Source organism: Entelurus aequoreus, linkage group LG21, assembly GCF_033978785.1.
Source record: "Entelurus aequoreus isolate RoL-2023_Sb linkage group LG21, RoL_Eaeq_v1.1, whole genome shotgun sequence".
Classification (NCBI taxonomy): Eukaryota; Metazoa; Chordata; class Actinopteri; order Syngnathiformes; family Syngnathidae; genus Entelurus; species Entelurus aequoreus.
In genome coordinates this window covers 16,357,882-16,379,124 of record NC_084751.1, presented here as the reverse complement: position 1 = coordinate 16,379,124, position 21,243 = coordinate 16,357,882, and the positions used below count along the sequence as shown (strand labels likewise).

At 38.1% G+C, this 21,243-nt stretch overlaps 1 protein-coding gene across 1 annotated transcript in view; it reads right to left on the bottom strand.

Annotated features, from left to right (window-relative positions):
* dennd1a (DENN/MADD domain containing 1A) overlaps positions 1 to 21,243 on the bottom strand; it is a 128,878-nt gene that overhangs the window by 60,983 nt on the left and 46,652 nt on the right. Inside the window, exons 9-13 of the mRNA XM_062031063.1 lie at positions 17,432 to 17,542; positions 8,725 to 8,825; positions 5,954 to 5,999; positions 5,342 to 5,443; positions 3,551 to 3,676 (exon numbers count right to left, since the gene is read on the bottom strand). Of these exons, the coding sequence (XP_061887047.1) occupies positions 3,551 to 3,676; positions 5,342 to 5,443; positions 5,954 to 5,999; positions 8,725 to 8,825; positions 17,432 to 17,542 (486 nt within the window). The remainder of the gene's footprint in view (positions 1 to 3,550; positions 3,677 to 5,341; positions 5,444 to 5,953; positions 6,000 to 8,724; positions 8,826 to 17,431; positions 17,543 to 21,243) is intronic.

Sequence of the window (21,243 nt, the reverse complement as noted above, 5' to 3'; positions counted from 1 at the left end):
TCAAACGCGGTGGTTCAATTCAGCTAAAATTTGCTTGTGTTGGACAGGAAGTCATGCACAAACACAGTATAAATGATCTGGTTTACTTTCAAAATAAAATACCCTGCTTTCAAGGCAGATTGTATTTTACAATTTGAAACGTCCTAATGGGCGTAGTCAAGTCATGAAGTCAACTTAGCAAAGGTTTTCAGACGTAATTTCACCTCCGTGACACAAATTGATAAGGACATGCTGACTTTGGAGGGCAAACATTAAAAAATCATATCACAGGCATATCCTGGGCCTGTGTCAAATACCAGCTGATAGGGGGCCCGGCCGGGGAAGCAGGGGAATGGTTAGCGAGAGTTCAATGTTGTTTGCTACAAACAAATTAATGGTGTCGTTTTGCAAGGCAAAACAGTCGTCTTTTCCCCAAGTCAAGTCAGACGCCTGTCTGTGGGTAATGATGGACCGCAAAGCTCGAGAAGTTCTGCGGTGCTGCTGTTAAGCAACCGTTAACGGCAGGACCGAGTTTATTTGCTTCTGTTCCAACGGAAGAACAAAATAAACTGTGGTTCGCTTTACTATAACGCCCATAATCACGTGATTACGCACAAATTTGCATGATTTCGTGAAAGTCCACGCTATTTTGCTGCAGGGCAAGCTGCAACAAAATGGCAGTGGGGATTGCCATATTGCGGATAGCGGCTTCGTTTAAGGGTGGCGCTGTTCCGTTGTCGTTACGCATCCAGTGAAAATCCGGGGTACATCCATAATACAGCTGCTCGAGTCCTGACTAGAACCAGGACATATCACCATATTAGTCCAGTGCTGAGGTCAGTGGAATAATATGACTTCCTGTTTCTCAGACAATATATAAAACCCAAAACCAGTGAAGCTGGCAAGTTGTGTAATTTGTCAATGAAAACAGAATACAATGATTTGCAAATCCTTTTCAACTTATATTCAATTGAATAGACTGCAAAGACAAGATATTTAATGTTCGAACTGAGAAACTTAATTTTTTTTTGCAAATAATCATTAACTTAGAATTTAATGGCAGCAACACATTGCACAAAAGTTGGCACACTGTGTTACATCGCCTTTCCTTTTAACAACACTCAGTAAACGTTTGGGAACTGAGGAGACCAATTTTTGAAGCTTTTCAGGTGAAATTATTTCCAATTCCTGCTTGATGCACACCTTAAGTTGTTCAACAGTCCGTTGTGGTATTTTAGGCTTCATATTGCGCCACACATTTTCAATGGGAGACAGGTCTGGACTACAGGCAGGCCAGTCTAGTACCCGCACTCTTTTACTATGAAGCCACGCTGTTGTAACACGTGGCTTGGCATTGTCTTGCTGAAATAAGCAGAGGCGTGATATCGTTGCTTGGAAGGCAACATATGTTGCTCTAAAACCTGTATGTACCTTTCAGCATTAATGGTGCCTTCACAAATGTGTAAGTTACCCATGCCTTGGGCACTAATACACCCCCATACCATCACAGATGCTGGTTTTTGAACTTTGCTTATAACAATCCGGATGGTTATTTTCCTCTTTGTTCAGGAGGACACGAAGTCCACGGTTTCCAAAAACAATTTGAAATGTGGACTGGTCAGACCACTGAACACTTTTCCACTTTGCATCAGTCCATCTTAGATGAGCTCGGGCTCACCAAAGCCGGCGGCGTTTCTGGATGTTGTTGATAAATGGCTTTAGAGTTTTCACTTGCACTTACAGATGTAGCGACGAACTGTAGTTACTGACAACAGTTTTCTGAAGTGTTCCTGAGGCCATGTGGTTATATCCTTTACACACTGATGCCTGAAGGATCGAAGGTACGTAATATCATCGCTTACGTGCAGTGATTTCTCCAGATTCTCTGAACCTTTTGATGATATTACGGACCGTTGATAGTGAAATCCCTAAATTCCTTGCAATAGCTCTTTGAGAACCGTTGTTCTTAAAGTGTTGGTCAATTTGCTCACACATTTGTTCACAATCCTTGTTTGTGAATGACTGAGCATTTCATGGAAGCTGCTTTTATACCCAGTCATGGCGCCCACCTGTTCCCAATTAGCCTGTTCACCTGAGGGGTGTTCCGAATAAGTGTTTGATGAGCATTCCTCAACTTTCTCAGTCTTTTTTGCCATGTTGCAGGCATCAAATTCCAAATGAGCTAATATTTGCAAAAAATAAAGTTTTCCAGTTTTAACGTTAAGTATCTTGTCATTGCAGTCTATTTAATTGAATATAGGTTGAAAAGGATTTGGAAATCGTTGTATTCTGTTTTTATTTACGATTTACACAACGTGACAACTTCACTGGTTTTGAGTTTTGTACTTTAAAACAGCTCTGCTTGTGTACAATTTCATGGTCTCTGACATATGAACTATCTTGGGCCCTAAAAACATCAGGGTGTGGTCTCCTGCTGGTGCCCAGAGTCAGGACGAAACATAAAAAGACTGCGTTTAAGTTTTATGCCCCTAAAATCTGGAATAGACTTCCAGGCCTCAATGTTGGCAATGTTTAAATCTAGGCTGAAAACACTTTTATTTAATTGTGCATATGTTGTGTTTTAATTTGTTTCTTGCATTGAACAAAGAGAGCAGTCTACCAATACAAATGTATTGTGTTAAACATATAATTAACCAATAAATCAGATTCTGATGACAACTGAAAGTAATTTTTCCTACACTTTTGATTTTCATTTTAATTCCGATTGTTTTATAATGATTTTATTTAGTTTTTGCCTTTTTTGTATTTTTATGTAAAGCACTTTGAATTGCCTTGTGTACAAATCATGGTCTATAATAAACTTGCCTCGTCTTAGTATTCTGAGCAGATTGGCGTATGTCCACAAACAGTCACAACCTTTTCCTCTACCCAAAGGCACAGGGAAGTGACACTTGTTCACCAGGGATGATACATATGCACTGAGCCAGAGGGGTCAATGATACAACTCTCCTCTGCAGAAAGTCCCAACGATAGTCACAAACACACTAGGTGTGGTGAAATTATCCTCTGCATTTGATCCATCCCCATGTTCACCCCCTGGGAGGTGAGGGGAGCAGTGAGCAACAGCGGTGGCCGCACTCGGGAATCATTTTGGTGATTTAACCCCCAATTCCAACTCTTGATGTTGAGTGACAAGCAGGGAGGCAATGGGTCCCTTTTAATAGTCTTTGGTATGTCTTGGTCGGGGTTTGAACTCACAACCTTCCAGTCTCAGGGCGGACACTCTAACCACAAGGCCACTGAGCAGGTCTTAGCCCCTCTGAAAGAGTTTGGTTCCAGAGCCAGAATTGTAGATTGAGAATTTTGTTAAGTTGGACCTTCTCTCTCTAGGCAACTTCATTGTGTGCTACTTACAACCTTAATAAACATTTCAACACAAAATTGATCTCAACAATTCAAAACTTCTTGCTGTGAGAACATCTATCAATACGGCACAGAGGTTCGTTTAAGTCTGCTAAGGCCTTCAGGCATTATTCTTCACAACAACACAAAACTCTTGTTCAACTCTTGTCAAATGTGTTATATGCAGTGTGCAATACAATCTTCTTACCAACTCAATTCGCAGAGCATTTCTGTAGCTGCCAAACAAAGATGCTTGACTCTTGAGGAAAGCTCGAGCCATACCATCCCCTGGAGTTGTTGAGAACTTTTTCAAACGACTTTTCAGAGATGAGACCTAATTAAAGAACATAACAGGACAATAATGATTACTGACTAAAATACTGACATAAAAATGACAGTAGACAGTGGATCCCCGTGAACTCTGTATACCCAAATTTGTAGATTTTTGATCCAAAAAATAAATGTTTTTAATTGTGGGAACACCTGCACATTAATATTTTTTCTCTAAATTCAGGTTGTTTATGTATCCATTACGAATGTCAGGTGTGAAGCATTGCCAATTTGCAGGGCAAAGAAGAAAAACACAATAACAAACGTCACTTGCACACACTCAAACATTAGGCACCATGATATCACAAAAGGATAAATATACAATAAATCCTTTAGATATCTAAATTGCCATGGGTTAATCGATAACACAATACATGTACAATAATCTATTAAATATTCAATAAATCAATGAATATAAAATTGATCTATTAGATATCTAAAATACCAGGAATTATTTACTATACCGGAGTCTGACTGAGGAGGTTATAAAGCTGTGAATTGCTTTCTTAAGTCTGAGTAATAGTGACATGTATATGGAAGCTGAGAGGAGGAGTTTGTGTGTACTGTCAGTGGCTATCTGCAGACGTAAGATCTGATTCTTCTGTTGAAGTTGGATGAGAGTGCATCCTGTTCTTGTCCAATAATTTCTTATACTGAGCCTGATGATCCTACTGAGTTTGTTCCGTAAAGGTGTTGAGTGATCCATACCATGTTATGTTGAATGTCATAAATGACCACTGTTCGCTGCTTTCAAGGGAGATGAGGGTGGCGCCACAACAGACTAACGAGGCCAACATCACCAAACTCTTCAAACCCAGTGACAATATGTCCTTATCAATAACTATCAGTACATGTACCGGTAATTCTTTAATACCAACATTTTAAATATTTACAGCACTCTGGCAACTCCTTCTATCCCCCCTTATTCCCCTTCCCCATATTCTGCCTTTCCTTCACCTGCCCCTTCTACAGTTTTCCCTGATCAGTCAGTCTAACATCGCTTCTTTCTTGAAAGGAATGGAAATCTAAGCCTGTCTCCTCGGCCTAGCTTAATCAAAACTGTCTCCCCACCATCCCCCTTCTCATCCCATCAATCATCCACACATCTCTCAGATCTTGCTCAGTCCACCCCTCACTGAAACTTGCTGCCATCATCCACATCCTTAAGAAACCTGGTCTAAACCCTGATAAAATGGAAAACGTCTGGCCAATCTCTCTGCTCCCCCCGTAACTGCACTACCTGTCCAACTTCAAGACTCATGCCAAAACCCACATATTGTATCCAGCTTGTAATTTTTGATACTTTTACTTTATTCAATGCCTAATTATTTTCTGTTTTTAAGTGCATTACTTTCTTCTTTGAGCTTTACTTTTTTGTATTCTAGTACTTCTACTTTTATTGCTTATTGTGTGAGTACTTCATAACATTAAGACAGCTCAGTGGGTCTCTTTGAAAAATGTTTTAATTATATGCGATTAGGTAATGGTTTAATGCTTTATTTAATATGTTTGTGTTCAGTATTTCGTGAGATGTTGGTTGCATCAGTTTATCAGTGTGTGAGTAGATCCATATAGGCCAACAAATTAGGTGAGGAATGACAGTTCTTCCAATCAAAAAGTGAAAGTACTTTGAATTGTATTCACATTTACTCTAGCGACTGTTCCTTACCACATCCTGGGGTAGACTTTGGAGGTCATTGTAGGGAGTTTCAAGCGTGTTTGTGTCCACATTCAGTACCACCACATCCTCTATTGCCATTCCCCGAACTTTCTAATGAGAAACACAAAACAGAACATAACACAGTTTAATCTGCCCATTGCTTCTCAAGTTTTCTTAAGTATTTATTAAAATATAAAATTATGGTATAAAATACTATAAATAGTTTTTACATTTCTAAAAAATACAGCAGGAGGGAACAATTTAAAGTTAAGGTGCGCAAACATATTCAATTTAATCCAATCCAGAGAGTGCTTGGTACACTGGCTTAAAAGAATGTCCTTTGATCATGTGTGTTTGGATAAATGCATGAATGTTGCATTAACACAATGAAAGAAGGAATATGCTGGCGGGGGATTGGATCCTTGTCTATGTGTCAGAAGTATGAGTGGATGTCTGTAAGTGCGTTCAGCAAAAAACATTGAAGTAGTAGAATATGTTCTGACATTATGTGGTAAAACCTCATTATTGTGCCTTTCACAGAAACCTAAGTGAAGATAAGTGCACTCTGTGAGGGAGTACAATTGCTGGATACACACTGCAGTTAGTGCAAAAAGTACTTACCTCCATGAGGCTGGAGTGCACTCCAATGAGGTAGGGCATTGGAGCACTAAAAATAAATTAATGTTAGATAATTTTTTGAAATCATTTCTAACATATATTTTACATGCAAGATAAAATTGATAATCTACAAAGCACAAACTATCCAATTCTATCCCTCTTTGATTAGCAGCATGTTTACTAAACAAAATGGTTTGAAAAACACATTTGACATCTGATTACAAGAGGGTCTTGTTTTGCATTGCTATGTAGAGTAGATCCCTGCAATTTACATGGGGGTTTCAAACGGAAACCAATTGTAAATGGCGACAAACGCAAGTAATTGAAATGATCAAGTCTATTTTTGACACACGGCTTTCAGTTATGACTTATCTTCATATTTTTACTTGTGTTCACCTCACTGAAAGTTTTGAGGTTAGATTGACTGTTGATGTTATTGCTTGCGTAGCCAAACAAACAGGGCCCCACCATCTTGCACCCTTGTCACTTACTTACGTAGTACACAAACGCTGTATCTAGTGGGAGGAAGTAATTATTTGATTTCTTAATTATTTTGTAAGTTGACACATTAAAAAACGAACAGTATACAATTTTAATTAGTAGCTTAATTCTAACAGTGAGAGAAAAATCCCATTAAACTAAATATTTATTGAGGTAAATAAGGATCTAGTTCTTGGTGAAGAAACCCTTGTTGGAAAGTAGAGGTCAGATGTTTCTTAAAGTTAATTGCCAGGTTTGCACACATCTCAGGCCAAATTTTGGACCACTCCTCTTTGCAGATCCTCTCTAAATTCTTAGGGTCTGATTTACTAAGATCCAAATACTACGCAGTAAACAGCGTGTGCAATCTATAAAATAGTGTGTACTAATAGTGGGCGTGTTGCATGCAATTTACTAACACTGCGTGTGCAATTGTAATGTGGTACAGACCGCCTTATTTAAATGAGGATTTTGCGTGGGGCATCACCACAGAAACACTCTACTACTGCACATCCATATTCTCATGCTCCTTCCTACCTGTGGCGATTTGTTAGGTTTTCAAACAAGCAGGAGACATGTACCATTTTTTATGGGCATTTTAGAAGCAGTTGTGCAGTGCAACTACAATGAAACCACTTTTTTTTTCAGCGGAAGGTGCGTCCATTGGAGAGAGGCTGCAAAACGCAAAAATATGCATACCTAAAGACATTTTTTTACATAAAAAATATTTGAATATATATTCTATATGAAATAAACGAACAAACGGTAAACGATCATTAAAAAATATTCAATGACACCAAAACGCATAAATAAGTCCTTAAATCATCGAGCAGCTATATAAGAATAGTTTTTTGGTCTAAATCAAAACGCCGGCCACCTATGGTCTAATGGCCTACATCCTCAGTCAATCAGATCATGTGATTTTACCCTTTAAGATTTTACTATAATGATATAATGAGAAATAAATTACTAAGGCAATTTTTTAACCTGTCTTTGTGACTTAAGCAAGATATAGTAACACTTTATTTTGAAGGTGTTTACATGAGAGTGACATGAGCGTGACATAAACATGACATGGGATGTCTGACACTGTGTGAAGTAACATTAATGGGCATAATCATGTCTACAAAATGCTTGTGAGTCTCATGTAGACACCTTCAAAAGAAATCTTGCTTAATTCACAAAGACATGTTCAAAAACATTGACTCAGTCAATTATTTATTTTTATTTGCACACAGGTGTTATTACTATGCCGATAGCCATCCTTTGTTACATCCGTTTTGAGTGAAATGATTAATACATCTCTCATTTAAAATTTTTGGTGATATTTTGTTTCATGAAAAACTTGAAAAAATCTGTTCTGCAATTTTTTTAAGAGGGTGACAATAATATAAAATGATATTGCTGAATAGACGTTATGTCTAATATTTTTTATATACATTTTTTTCTGACCGTCCAAATATGTTGAAACATACGAAAGGCGAAGGATCCTCATCTGTCCAAAACGTGATTCTCAAGTGAATACTTTGTGCAGCCAATCCTCAACCGGACTCTGCTGTACCTTGAACAGTCACGAAGTAAACTAAAAGTGAAACTCCTGAATTACGGCATAGTGTGCTATCAATGCTTTACTTGGTGACTGTGCTACCAGCTGAATTGCTTCTTCCATCCATCCATTTTCTACCGCTTATTCCCTTCGGGGTCGCTGGGGGCGCTGAAGCCTATCTTCTTATGATCTTTAAACAGGTCTTTGGTCTTGCCCGTGATGGAGAGGTAGTGGTCTGATTGACTGAACATGTGTCTTTTAACATGTTATTTTTTAACAGTACTGTGTAAAATGTTGAGACAGGTGTTTTTCATACAAGTAACAAGATTTAAGTACTTTTTAAAGCAGAAGGACTAGTGTGTTGGAGTCAGAATACCTTATTGTTAGTACGGGATCAAATACTTATTTCTCTCAATGAAATGCAAACACATTTAAAAAAATGTTAATGTGATTTTTTTGCATTCTTTTTTTTAAAGATATTCTCTCTCACTGTTAAAATACACCTACCATTAAAAGCATAGAAGTTAATTTCTTCTTCAGTGTGTGAAAATCAGTGAGCAATCAAATGTTTTCCCCACTGTATGTACATTGTATGCTGTATTTTAACATATTTACGACAGGTATTCAACTTAGGATGAATGAGACATTTCCTGCCAATAAAATTGACAATTTTCAGAGAAAAAGGTTTAACAAAAATCTGCATATTTGCTCAATCTCGAGTAGGTAAGAACAAAGCCAGCAAACTCACCAGCAGTAGTCTAACAGATGTCGAGGAAGGACTGGAATGTAAACATGTTGCCAGTGCATTGGATATATTATGGCAGCAGACCCATGGACACAAGCTGTTAACTGTTAACAAGATACAATCAAGTATTAAAGTTCTACATGAATGAGTTTGAAAACATTTGTTTCATGTGTATACGTAAAATACAATACACGCGACACACACACACACACACACACACACACACACACACACACACACACACACACACACACACACACACACACACACACACAGTACAATATATACAGTACATTACAACCTTGGTAGGGGTTTCCACTGAGCATACAGTTAATTGCAACTCCAGCTTCTTTTTCAAGCACATCATTTAACAAAAGGTGCTCCTTTCATTGCACTAGGTGTGTCAGTAAGCTCAGATGTCGCAAAAGTTAAATTTCAAATCCACATTCCAAGTTTTACTATAGAAGTCCCCCTGTAGTCTAACATAGGATGGGGTGTGCACTGGCATCCATTTTTCTTATGTCATATTCATATACAGTATCTCACAATAATCAGTATACCCAAGGGTTTCCTCGAGTCTGCCAAGATACCTGTGGCGGTGGGGGCATGGTTAGAGGCTCCATGTCATTGAGTAATTTGAATAATTTGCTATGATATTTTTCTTTAAAAAAGGCTCAAAAATGTATATAGACATTTAAAAACAAATCCTTTAATAATAATTAGTATAAACATATATTTTTTTATCGTTTTACCACGTTTCCAACTGTAGCTTCTTTTTGTACAATGTTCTTTGTTGAGATTTTTTCATGAGACTTTTAATGAGGTTTTTTTTAATTAAACAACTAGCAACAAATCTAGCATCTTTTTATATATTGTACTTGTGTTTAGAGACTCTTTACTTCAGTCCCTCAATGTCCCGACTAAAGAGGCGAGCTCCAGCGAGCATGACGTCACAATTGCTTCACGCTGTTGCACTTTCTCTCTTTAAAAGCCGCCACTGTCCTCTTAATATTTGCACATTCTGCCTGTCCGCAGGTATATCTAAGATTTATTAAAGAACATTGACGACATGCTAACAATGCTCCAGACAACGGCGTGCGTTTTGTTTACATTCGGGAGTGTGGTTTCCGTAATCAAAGTATTTTTTCGGTGGTCGAGTTTTCAGTACATCACTTGTCTATAGTATGATAATAATAGGCTATATATATCAATTCCTACTTTAACAATTAGCTGGTGTTAATGTTTTATGTTTGCGTGGTTTGGATCTGATGTCAGTTTTTCCCATGTTTGCAAACACACTGTCTGTGCTTAAAAGTGATTGGAAGAGAATGAGGAAGGGTTGTGTGTCTGGGGAAGCGCAAACTCACTGAGGCAAAAGTGTTTGCACAGGAGGTAAAACCTGTAGGAATTGTGTCGTTTGTTTTCATAAGATTGGTAATAAAAGTAAAGAAATAGCTTCTGACTTTGTGTGATTTCTTCTTGGAGCTACGATACATTATATTACTTACTCATGTCTATTTTACAAACAACTTCTGCAGCAAATCAGAAATGCTGGCAGCACTCTTACATATATTTTTCAAATATAGAAGAAATCTGCGTTTAAAGAACTCCGGCTTATTAGTGATTCCCAGAGCCCAAAAAAAGTCTGAGGGCTATAGAGCATTTTACTATGGAATGCCCTCCCAGAAACAGTTAGAGATGCTACCTCAGTAGAAGCATTTAAGTCCCATCTTAAAACTCATTGTATACCCTAGCCTTTAAATAGACCCCCTTTTTAGACCAGTTGATCTGCCGTTTCTTTTCTTTTCTGCTCTGCCCCCCTCTCCCTTGTGGAGGGGGGGGGGGGGGGGGGGCACAGGTCCGGTAGCCATGGATGAGTGCTGGCTGTCCAGAGTCGGGACCCGGGGTGGACCGCTCGCCTGTGCATCAGTTGGGGACATCTCTGCGCTGCTGATCTGTCTCCGCTCGAGATGGTCTCCAGCTGGCCCCACTATGGACTGGACTCTCACTATTATGTTAGATCCACTATGGACTGGACTTTCACAATATTATGCTAGACCCACTCGACATCCATTGCACCGGTCTCCACTGGGAACCTCTCCAAGGTTTCTCATTGTCATCCCACTGGGTTGAGTTTTTCCTTGCCCTGATGTGGGCTCTGAACCGAGGATGTCGTTGTGGCTTGTGCATCCATTTGAGACACTTGTGATTTAGGGCTATATAAATAAACATTGATTAATTGATTGATAAATAGAGCGTCTGCAGCAAAGCAGTCAGCACTCCTATACGCCCCTTTCCAAAAGTTCAAGGAAAAGTTTATTTATTTCCATAATTCCATTCAAAAAACGTTTAACTTCAATAGATAATAGACTCAGGTCCTACAACTTAAGCGATTTCAAGTATTTAGTTGTCTATTTGTACATAATTTGGGCCTCCAGCTCACAAAACCCACAAAAACAGGATTTCAAAATATTTGAATACTATGAAGAAATCCGTCCAAATTTTACAGGGCATGAATGTTTTAAACTGAGTGTCACACACTACTCATCTACTAAACTCAATGCACATGCACAGGTTTTCCCAGGTGTCATTAGATTGCTTCACTTTGGTTACAATTGTCTCAGTTAGGATCATCATTGATACCCTCCATGGGATGGGTAAGCCTCAAAAGTTCATAGCTAAGGAGGCTGGCTGTTCAGAGAGTGCTGTGTCCAAGCATATCAATGGAAGTCTAGTGGAAGGGCAAAATGTGGCAGGAGAAGATGCACCAGCAGAAGAGCTGACTGTGGGCTTCTGCGGATTATCAAACAGAAATATTCATTAATCTGGCAGAGATCCAGAAAGAGTGGAACTCAACAGGGTCAAGGAGAAGAAGGACTGGACTGTTGGCCAGTGGTCCAAGATCCTTGTTTCCTAGGAAAATTAAAGTGTGCCTTTCATTCGAGAATCAAGGTCAAAAGGTTGGAGGAAGACGGGTGAGGAACAGAACCCAAGCTGCTTGAGGTCCAGTGTGAAATATCCACAGTCCGTCATGATTTGGGGTGCAAATGTCCAGTGCAGGTGTTGGTAAACTCTGCTTTCTTAAATCTAAGGTCACCGCATCAGTCTACCAGAATGTTTTAGAGGACTTCATGATTCCTTCTGCTGAGGAACTGTATGGAGATGCAGATTTCATCTTACAGCAGGACCTGGCACCTACTCATACCGCCAGAAGCACCAAAACTTGGTTAGATGCCCATGCCATTACAGTGCTTGACTGGCCAATCAACTCGCCGGACCTAAACCCCATTGACCCAAAAACAAAAAAGAGCTGACAGCGAGCATCAAGGAAATCTGGGCTTACATAACTCGCAGCCAATGCCACAGGCTGATTGCCTCAATGCCACAGCGCATCGAGGCAGTGATTAACACAAAGGGATTCCCTACGAAGTATTGAAGATTGATGTATCATTTTGAAAGTACCATATATTTGATTGATTTGATGTGATCCTAATTTATTTTTTCTGTAAAAACTGAGAAGTAAATGGTGATTTCTTCACAGTATTAACATTTTTTGAAATCCTGTTTTTGTGGGTTTTATAGCTGGAAGCCCAAATTATGTACAAATAAAAAACTAAATACTTGACACTGTTGAAGTTATGGGCCCTGAATCTATAATCTATGAAAGTTGAACGTTTTGAATTGAATTATGGAAATAAATACACTTTTCCATGATATTCCATTTTTTTTCGAAAGGGTCTGTATCTATTTTACAAACACAATCTCTGGATATGGCACTGAGCATGTGAACTAAATTTCTTTATGTATCATGATGACATATGTTTGAAGTGGACGCTGTCTTGTTAAAGATGTGTATGGTCTTCCTTCTAGCTGTAAACATCTTATATAGCACTACTACCCTTTTTCCCACATCCTCAGAGAGTCCTTTGTCATAAGATTATCCTTGAATAATAGTAAAACTCAATGTATGTGTTTTTGAAGTAGTAGGAAGTGTCGATGCCTCATATGTCAAAGGAGTTGAGATTCAAAGAACAAAGGAGATCAGGTTTTTGGGCGTCATGATTGATGAAAATGTGTCATGGAAATCACATATTAATGATTCAAAGGCTTAAGTATCTATTTGTATTTTACACAAAGTGAAACGATTTCTAAATAAAAAAGCATTGTATATTTTTGGGGTTAGGGGTCCCCACCAGGGTTTCTCGTTGCCATCCCATTGGGTTGAGTTTTTTCTGGCCCTGATGCGGGATCTGGGCCGAGGATGTCGTTGTGGCTTGTACAGCCCTTTGAGACACTCGTGATTTAGGGCTATATAAGTAAACATTGATTGATTGATTGATCTTTGCGCACCTCACGATTCGATTCCGATTCAGGAGCTATGATTCAATTAAAAATCGATTTAATTATATTGATGCAGTTTTACATTTCTTTTTGTTACACTAAACAATTCATTTGGAATAAGAAACAGTTACATTTATTCCCACATTTATTAAATTAATGAAAATGTGTGCAAAACTGAACCGTAAGTGCCCGACAGTAAAGGAGCTGGTCGGATCTCTCGGTGAGGTGGCTCGCTGCAGTCAGCCAGATTTAGGAATGTGTGCATTACTTTGTTTACAATAAATACATAGATTATTGATGGTTACTAATCGATTCTATAATCTTCCATGTCTGAATTGCGATGCATCTAAAAATCAATTATTTCCCCCACCTCTACAGGAACCTCAAAAACCCAATATTCAAACAGTTAAACATATTAACATTTCATGAATTGGGTAGTAGAGTACAATATCCTGAAAATCATATACACAGTACATACACAAATTCTCCAAATCAACATTCAAAACAGATTTGTTAAGAGAGAAAGCAATTATAATCTAACATGAACTGAGCTCTTTACTAAATCGAGATTTAGAACAGGGATGAAGGAAAAGTATTTCAATCAAATGTGTTAGTTTATGGAACAATTTTGACAGTGAAATAAAACAATTTAAATCTCCTAATACAACATGTAAAAATCACAATGAGGAAAATATATGACTTCGGAGTAAATAATTGTTTCCATGTTTAGTTATTTTGTTGCATTTTATGAAATATGTATGTTATAAATATATATATACTGGTTTAGATCATATCTCTCCTACCGCACTCAGTTTGTTTAACTCCGTTTATTCAAATCCCCCCCATCTCCTATTTCCTCTGGTGTGCCACAGGGCCCTGTTCTTGGTCCAATGCTTTTTATCATCTACATTCTTCCCCTTAGCAATATTTTCCGTAAATCTAAAATACATTTTCACTGTTATGCGGATGACACCCAGCTCTACGTTTCAACCAAACCAACTGCTTATTTTCCTCCTTCCTCCCTTACAGACTGCCTCAGTGAACTCAAACTGTGGTTCTCATCCAATTTCCTCCAACTCAATAGTAATAAAACCGAAATCTAACTTGTATGTACAGAATCCATTCTAGCCAAAACCAACAGTTTGTCCGTTACTCTCGGCAATTCCTCCATTTTACCCTCCTCCCAAGTTAAGTCTGGGTGTCATCCTCGACAGAACACTCTCTTTTCAAGGTCACATAAACAACATTACCCAGTCTGCTTACTTTCATCCACGCAACATTAATCGACATCGCCCATCCCTAACTCCACATACTGCTGCCATACTGGTCCATAGCCTTGTCACCTCTCGCCTGGACTACTGCAACTCAGTCCTGTTTGGTCTCTCTCACAAGTCACTTCACAAACTTCAGCTTCTCCAGAACTCTGCAGCCCGAATAATCACCAGAACCCCTTCAATCCAGCACATAACCCCTGTTCTGCAATAACTCCATTGGCTACCCATCAAACACCATATCCAATTTAAAATAATTCTCCTCACTTTCAAAGCTATTCATAACCTTTCTCCGTCATATCTCTCTGACCTGCTCCATGTCGCCATGCCCTCACATTCCCTAAGATCCTCTTCATCCATCCATCTCACTGCCCCCTAATATAAACTGTCCACCATGGGTAGGGATGATGTTCGAAACCGGTTCTCCCGGTTGTTCGATAAGAAAAGAACCGATTCCATGGACTCAAATCCATTTTTGAGAACCGGTTCCCATTATCGAGGCCACTATAGTAAATAAAAAGAGTTGGTTCTTTATTCGAATCCCTGGGAACGAATCCCGTCTCACAGGAAATGCCCTGTGGCACGTCCCAGAAAATGACGTAGCTCAGTCATTAGGCGGCAGATACAGAAGCAGCAACAAGGTTTATTATATATATACTTTTTTGTATTCTATTTTAGTTACTTTGAATTTACAACCCCCTGGCGCTGTTTTGTACTGTTTTTGTACTGTTCTGTACTGTTTTTGTTTCTTGTCTGTTTGTAATTGAAATTTATAAATAAAGGTTTAAAAAAATAAATAAATAAATAAATAAAATAAAAAGAAGCAGCCGGAAAAAACGCCTCAAGGGATGGCTTCATTTTACAAAAAAATACGACGAGGAAACGGCTATCTGCAATTATTGCCAGGCGTCGCTCTCATGTAAGGGGGGAAGCACAACAAGCATGATGAAACATGTTCAGGCCGTACATAACTTGAACGTTCGAGAAAGGTGTCGTGGAGAAGCAGCGACAGAAATGACGAAGCACGCTCCTCTTCCTCTGCTTCAAGCTGCAGCGACAATTCCAGTGAGACTGCTGGTGAGTAACTAACGTTAACTGTTGCCGGTTAATTTCCATATCTGCTCACTCGTAGAATTTAGGCTAAAATAAGGTTACCTCTTATGTCAACCAGGACTGCAGTAATGTTAGCTAGACTAACGTTGCCTAAGCATAGTCAGTGGCTAACGGTAACGTTAGCCTTTTTGTATGTGTCTGATAACGTTAACGTTATCTTGTAGCCTACACCACTCCAGAGTTTGCAGGTCTGTCTAATAAACTAGTACTTTCTTTCTTTCTTTAGTTTATTTCATGCATGAACATAACACATCACAGTTTCATATCATTTCACTTTACATCATGTCTGAAAAGGAGTAGGAAGAAGTAAAGCTTATTTAATCCTACCCCTTTCCTACTTCAGAGCGTTTACAAATATATACATCATTTACTGACCTTTTTATAATAAAATAACATCTGTGATTAGTATATACAACAGTTTTGTAATATGTAATTCATTAATTCAGTCATTATTAATATACTGAGATGAAGAATATCTTATTTTCAATAAGGTTGAAAGTATTTCTCATAATTCTTCTTTGTACTTTGTAAGTACTATTAATTTGAACAACCTCTTAAAGTGGATCATATCAGTACAATGTTTAACTTCATTACTTAATCCATTCCATCATTTACAGTAATTCCACATACTAATGCTAAATACTTAATAACAGACACGCTAGTCTTCACATTCAGCTAATTTCATCCCTAATTCTATGCTGTGTCTGCCCCTCATTTTCCCTCCAGGACAAGGATGTGCAGTCATTCCTGGAAGAGGCCACACTGATGGACCCCAGAAGGATGTTCCAATAGCAGCAGAAGTGCACTTTTTGGAGAGCTGTATTATTTTCAGTTTTGTGCCCAAGGGATTGATTTTATTTAACACTATAGTATTATTTATACACCTATAGTGATCACAAAGACAGGTTGTTTTTGTGTTACTGTATATATTAGTTTTTCTGAAAAATCCCACTTAATATACTTTGGGTAACAACAGTCAATATTTATTTTTTTTATTTTATTTTTTTAGGGGGGTAACAATAGTCAATATGTATGTATTTTAATTATTTTATTTTTTTCTTATAAAATAAAAGTGAGCTTTTGTTAAACCAAATATTGTGTGTTTTTTTTCCATATACAACAACCTATCTGGATTCAATAAGAGAATCGATAAGGAATCGGTTCGATAAGAGGATTCGATAATGGGCTCGAACTCAATAATTTCTTATCAAACATCATCCCTAACCATGAGTGCCCGAGCTTTCAGCCGCTCAGCCCCTCATTTTTGGCACTCATTACCACCAGATCTTCGTAATATAGACTCAATATCCCTCTTTAAATCAAGACTCAAAACACACCTATTCCTGACTGCTTGTTCACTGTAAATGTTATCGATCGTTGTTGTTTTCATCCAATTGATTTTAATTTTGTACAGTGTCCTTGAGTGCCCAGAAAGGCGCCTTTTAAGTAAAATGGATTATTATTATTATTATTATTATTATTATGGCTATTCTTCTGAGTTGAACAAATGTAACTGTATGAATGGGGGCAGATGTAAATTTGACTTCTTTCTGCCCCTTTTTGTTCATTATTTATTTTAAATGTTATGTTGATTTATTTTTTGTTTGACCTTAAAGGAATTAAATAAAACAATTAGATCCTATGTTGAAGTTCTAGTGAACAGTATGAAAGGGTGACAATGTCATATTTTACATTCTGCTCCCCATTCACACCTGAGAGACCTTGTAAGACTAACACGTCACATAACAATGGGAGGGAAAATGGCTAATTGAGCCCAATTTGGACATTTTCACTTTTACTTTACATTGCATAGAGTGTCTTTTCTTCAGTGTTGTACCATGAAAACATATTATACAATATTTGCAGAAATGTCAAAGGTGTATTCTCTTGTGTGAGATAGTGTATAACATAATTGTTTCACAGTGTATGACATTTTTATCAAAAAATTACTATTACTAAAAAGTTAAAGGATGTGGACTACTTACAGTGCTGAGTGTGTTACAACAGATGAGGATTCGACGTTCATACAGCATACTAGCGTATAGATGGAGCATGTTGTTGACATCAACTGCTACAGAGTACTCTGTAAGATTCCGCTGCAAGAGCCAAACAATAAGCGAAATGAATTGAGTTAGTTATGAAGTACTTTATATCCTGCATTGGATACATTTGACAGTTACATGCTCATTCGTCCTCATTTTGTCAAGTAATGCAAAGCAAACATTCTGCTGAATAACACAAGTAGTCACTGTGAGAATTATTAAACTCTTGTTGGCAATTGACACAATATAATATTGGCCCAATAAATGTGTTTTTGTAAAGTTGTTTATTTTATAAAATTATTTGAGTGGCAAAAACAATATGAGGTTAAATAGTGGACGTTTATATGAAGCAAAGCTGCCAGAATCCAAATATTTGCACTTCAATTGTGTTATAAACTCTTAAAGTATAAGGCTCCATTTGCACTGGAGACCAAATCCGATTTGTTGCCCTCAAATGACTAAGATTGGATTTTGTTGCCAATCTTAACAATTCAAAGGGCTTCAAATCTGATATTTTCGCATCAGATTTGGGCCACATCATGAGGTAGTCCGAATCTGTTTGGAAACTGATCTTTTTAAATGCGACTGCAGTCTAAACGGCAATGTGACCAGTTTGCGGCTTTTAAGCAGTGACGTGCGGTGAGGTTCATGGCTGGTGAGGCACTGACTTCATCACAGTCAGATTTACAAACATATGAACCCTAAAGAGTATCTTATTCACCATTTGATTGGCAGCAGTTAACGGGTTATGTTTAAAAGCTCATACCAGCATTCTTCCCTGCTTGGCACTCAGCATCAAGGGTTGGAATTGGGGGTTAAATCACCAAAAATTATTCCCGGGCGCGGCGCCGCTGCTGCCCACTGCTCCCCTCACCTCCCAGGGGGTGATCAAGGGGATGGGTCAAATGCAGAGGACACATTTCATTACACCTAGTGTGTGTGTGACAATCATTGGTACTTTAACTTAACTTTAACTTTACACATACAAACTGTAGCACACAAAAAAGCACATTTAATAAAAAAAACGTTATTATGGTCTTACCTTTACTTATAAATGAAGTCCATGCGCCGCTGTTGTGCTGGATTAATGCACCCCCGCCGTAGAATGCACCCCCTGACGGGAGTGTTATATCAACTAAAGCCCACACTTAAACTTTCCACGTGCAAGATTGAATCTATTTTAAAAAGTTACTTAATAAGAAGCCAAAAAGTGCAAAAACAATAATGTTCGTGTTGGAGGAGTTGTGAATTAATGAAATATGAAATCCGTGCTGCAGTCTGCAGGTGTACCTAATGTTGTGGCCCTGCAGTCATTCACAACTCCTCCAACACGAACATTATTGTTTTTGCACTTTTTGGTTTCTTATTCAATTACTTTTTTAAATAGTAATTTAAAAAACCTGCCTCCACTGACTGCACGTCACTGCTTTTAAGACATCTTTGATCATACTTGCCAACCTTGAGACCTCCGATACCGGGAGGTGGGGGGCGGAGGCGTGGTTGGGGGCGTGGTTAAGGGTGTGGTTAATAGGGGAGTATATTTACAGCTAAAATTCACCAACTCAAGTATTTCATATATATATATATATATATATATATACATATATATATATATATATATACATATATATATATATATATATACATATATATATATATATATATATATATATATATATATATATATATATATATATATATATATATATATATATATATATATATATATATATATATATATATATATATATATATATGTATGAAATACTTGACTTTCAGTGAATTCTAGCTATATATATATATATATATATATGTATATATATTTATTTTATTATACATATAAATAAAATAAATACTTGAATTTCAGTGTTCCGGGGGCTATCCAGTAGATGGCAGTATTGTCCTGTTTAACGAACTCAATGACCTGGAACAGAGTTGTGTAACACAACATCCAGTATGCTGCACTTTAGGCATGAAAATACCTGCAAAATTACTTCAATTTATCTGAAAGAGCTTGATTATTGCAAGTGTTTTCAAACTTTTGATTGCAATGTATATATATATATATATATATATATATATATATACAGTATATATATATATATTTAACTTCACCAGTTTTAGATTATTTTTATTCAAAATCGCTGATTTTTCACATTTGCCGTTCAAATACCGAGAAGAGACGGTGCAGTGATCAGCAGCCAGTTGAGGCACGTCACTGCGTTGTGCCTTAACATGGATTGCGGACTCGGCTAACTGCTGGCCTGCTGTGCAGTGAGACCGTATTGCTATATGAACTATATTGTACATTTCCATAGTTCAGTTAGCTGAGGTGTCAACAACTGTATGTGTGTAAGTATTTCTTGTGCTGAGCAATCATAAAACTGCTGCGAAGACGCACTGGCTGAGGCTCGCAGTAATCCCGCCTCCTGGTGGTAGAGAATGCACCCCCGCCGTAGAATGACCCCCTGACGGGAGTGTTATATTAACTAAAGCCCACACTTAAACTTTCCACGTGCAAGATTGAATCTATTTTAAAAAGTTATTTAATAAGAAGCCAAAAAGTGCAAAAACAATAATGTTCGTGTTCGAGGAGTTGTGAATGACTGCAGGGCCACAACATTAGGTACACCTGCAGACTGCAGCACGGATTTCATATTTCATTCATTCACGACTCCTCCAACACGAACATTATTGTTTTTGCACTTTTTGGCTTCTTATTAAATAACTTTTTTAAATAGATTCACTCTTGCACGTGGAAAGTTTAAGTGTGGGCTTTAGTTGATATAACACTCCCGTCAGGGGGTGCATTCTACAGCGGAGGTGCATTAATCCAGCACAACAGCGGTGCATGGACTTCATTTATAAGTAAAGGTAAGACCATAATAACGTTTTTTTTATTAAAGGCCTACTGAAACCCACTATTACTGACCACGCAGTCTGATAGTTTATATATCAATGAGGAAATCTTAACATTGCAACACATGCCAATAAAATACAATACAATATATAAAGTGCAATTTTAAATTTCCCGGGAAACTTCTGGCTGAAAACATCTAGGTATGATGACGTTTGCGCGTGACGTCAATGGTTGAAGCGGAAGTATTGGTACACCATTGTATCCCAATACAAACAGCTCTGTTTTCATCGCAAAATTCCACAGTATTCTGGACATCTGTGTTGGTGAATCTTTTGCAATTTGTTCAATAAACAATGGAGACTGCAAAGAAGAAAGCTGTAGGTGGGATCGGTGTATTAGCGGCAGGCTGCAGCAACACAACCAGGAGGACTTTGAGTTGGATAGCAGACGCGCTATCCAACGCTAGCCGCCGACCGCATCGATGATCAGGTGAAGTCCTTTGTCGCGCCGTCGATCGCTGGAACACAGGTGAGCACGGGTGTTGATGAGCAGATGAGGGCTGGCGTAGGTGGAGAGCTAATGTTTTTAGCATAGCTCTGTCGAGGTCCCGTAGCTAAGTTAGCTTCAATGGCGTCGTTAGCAACAGCATTGCTAGGCTTTGCCAGGCTGCACAGCATTAACCGTGTGGTTACAGGTCCAGTGTTTGGTTCGGTGTTTCCTGATAGTAGTATTGTTGATCTTCTGTCTATCCTTCCAGTCAGGGGCTTATTTCTTTTGTTTCTATCTGCATTTAAGCACGATGCTATCCCGTTAGCTCCGTAGCTAAAGTGCTTCGCCGATGTATTGTCGTGGAGATAAAAGTCACTGTGAATGTCCATTTCACGTTCTCGACTCT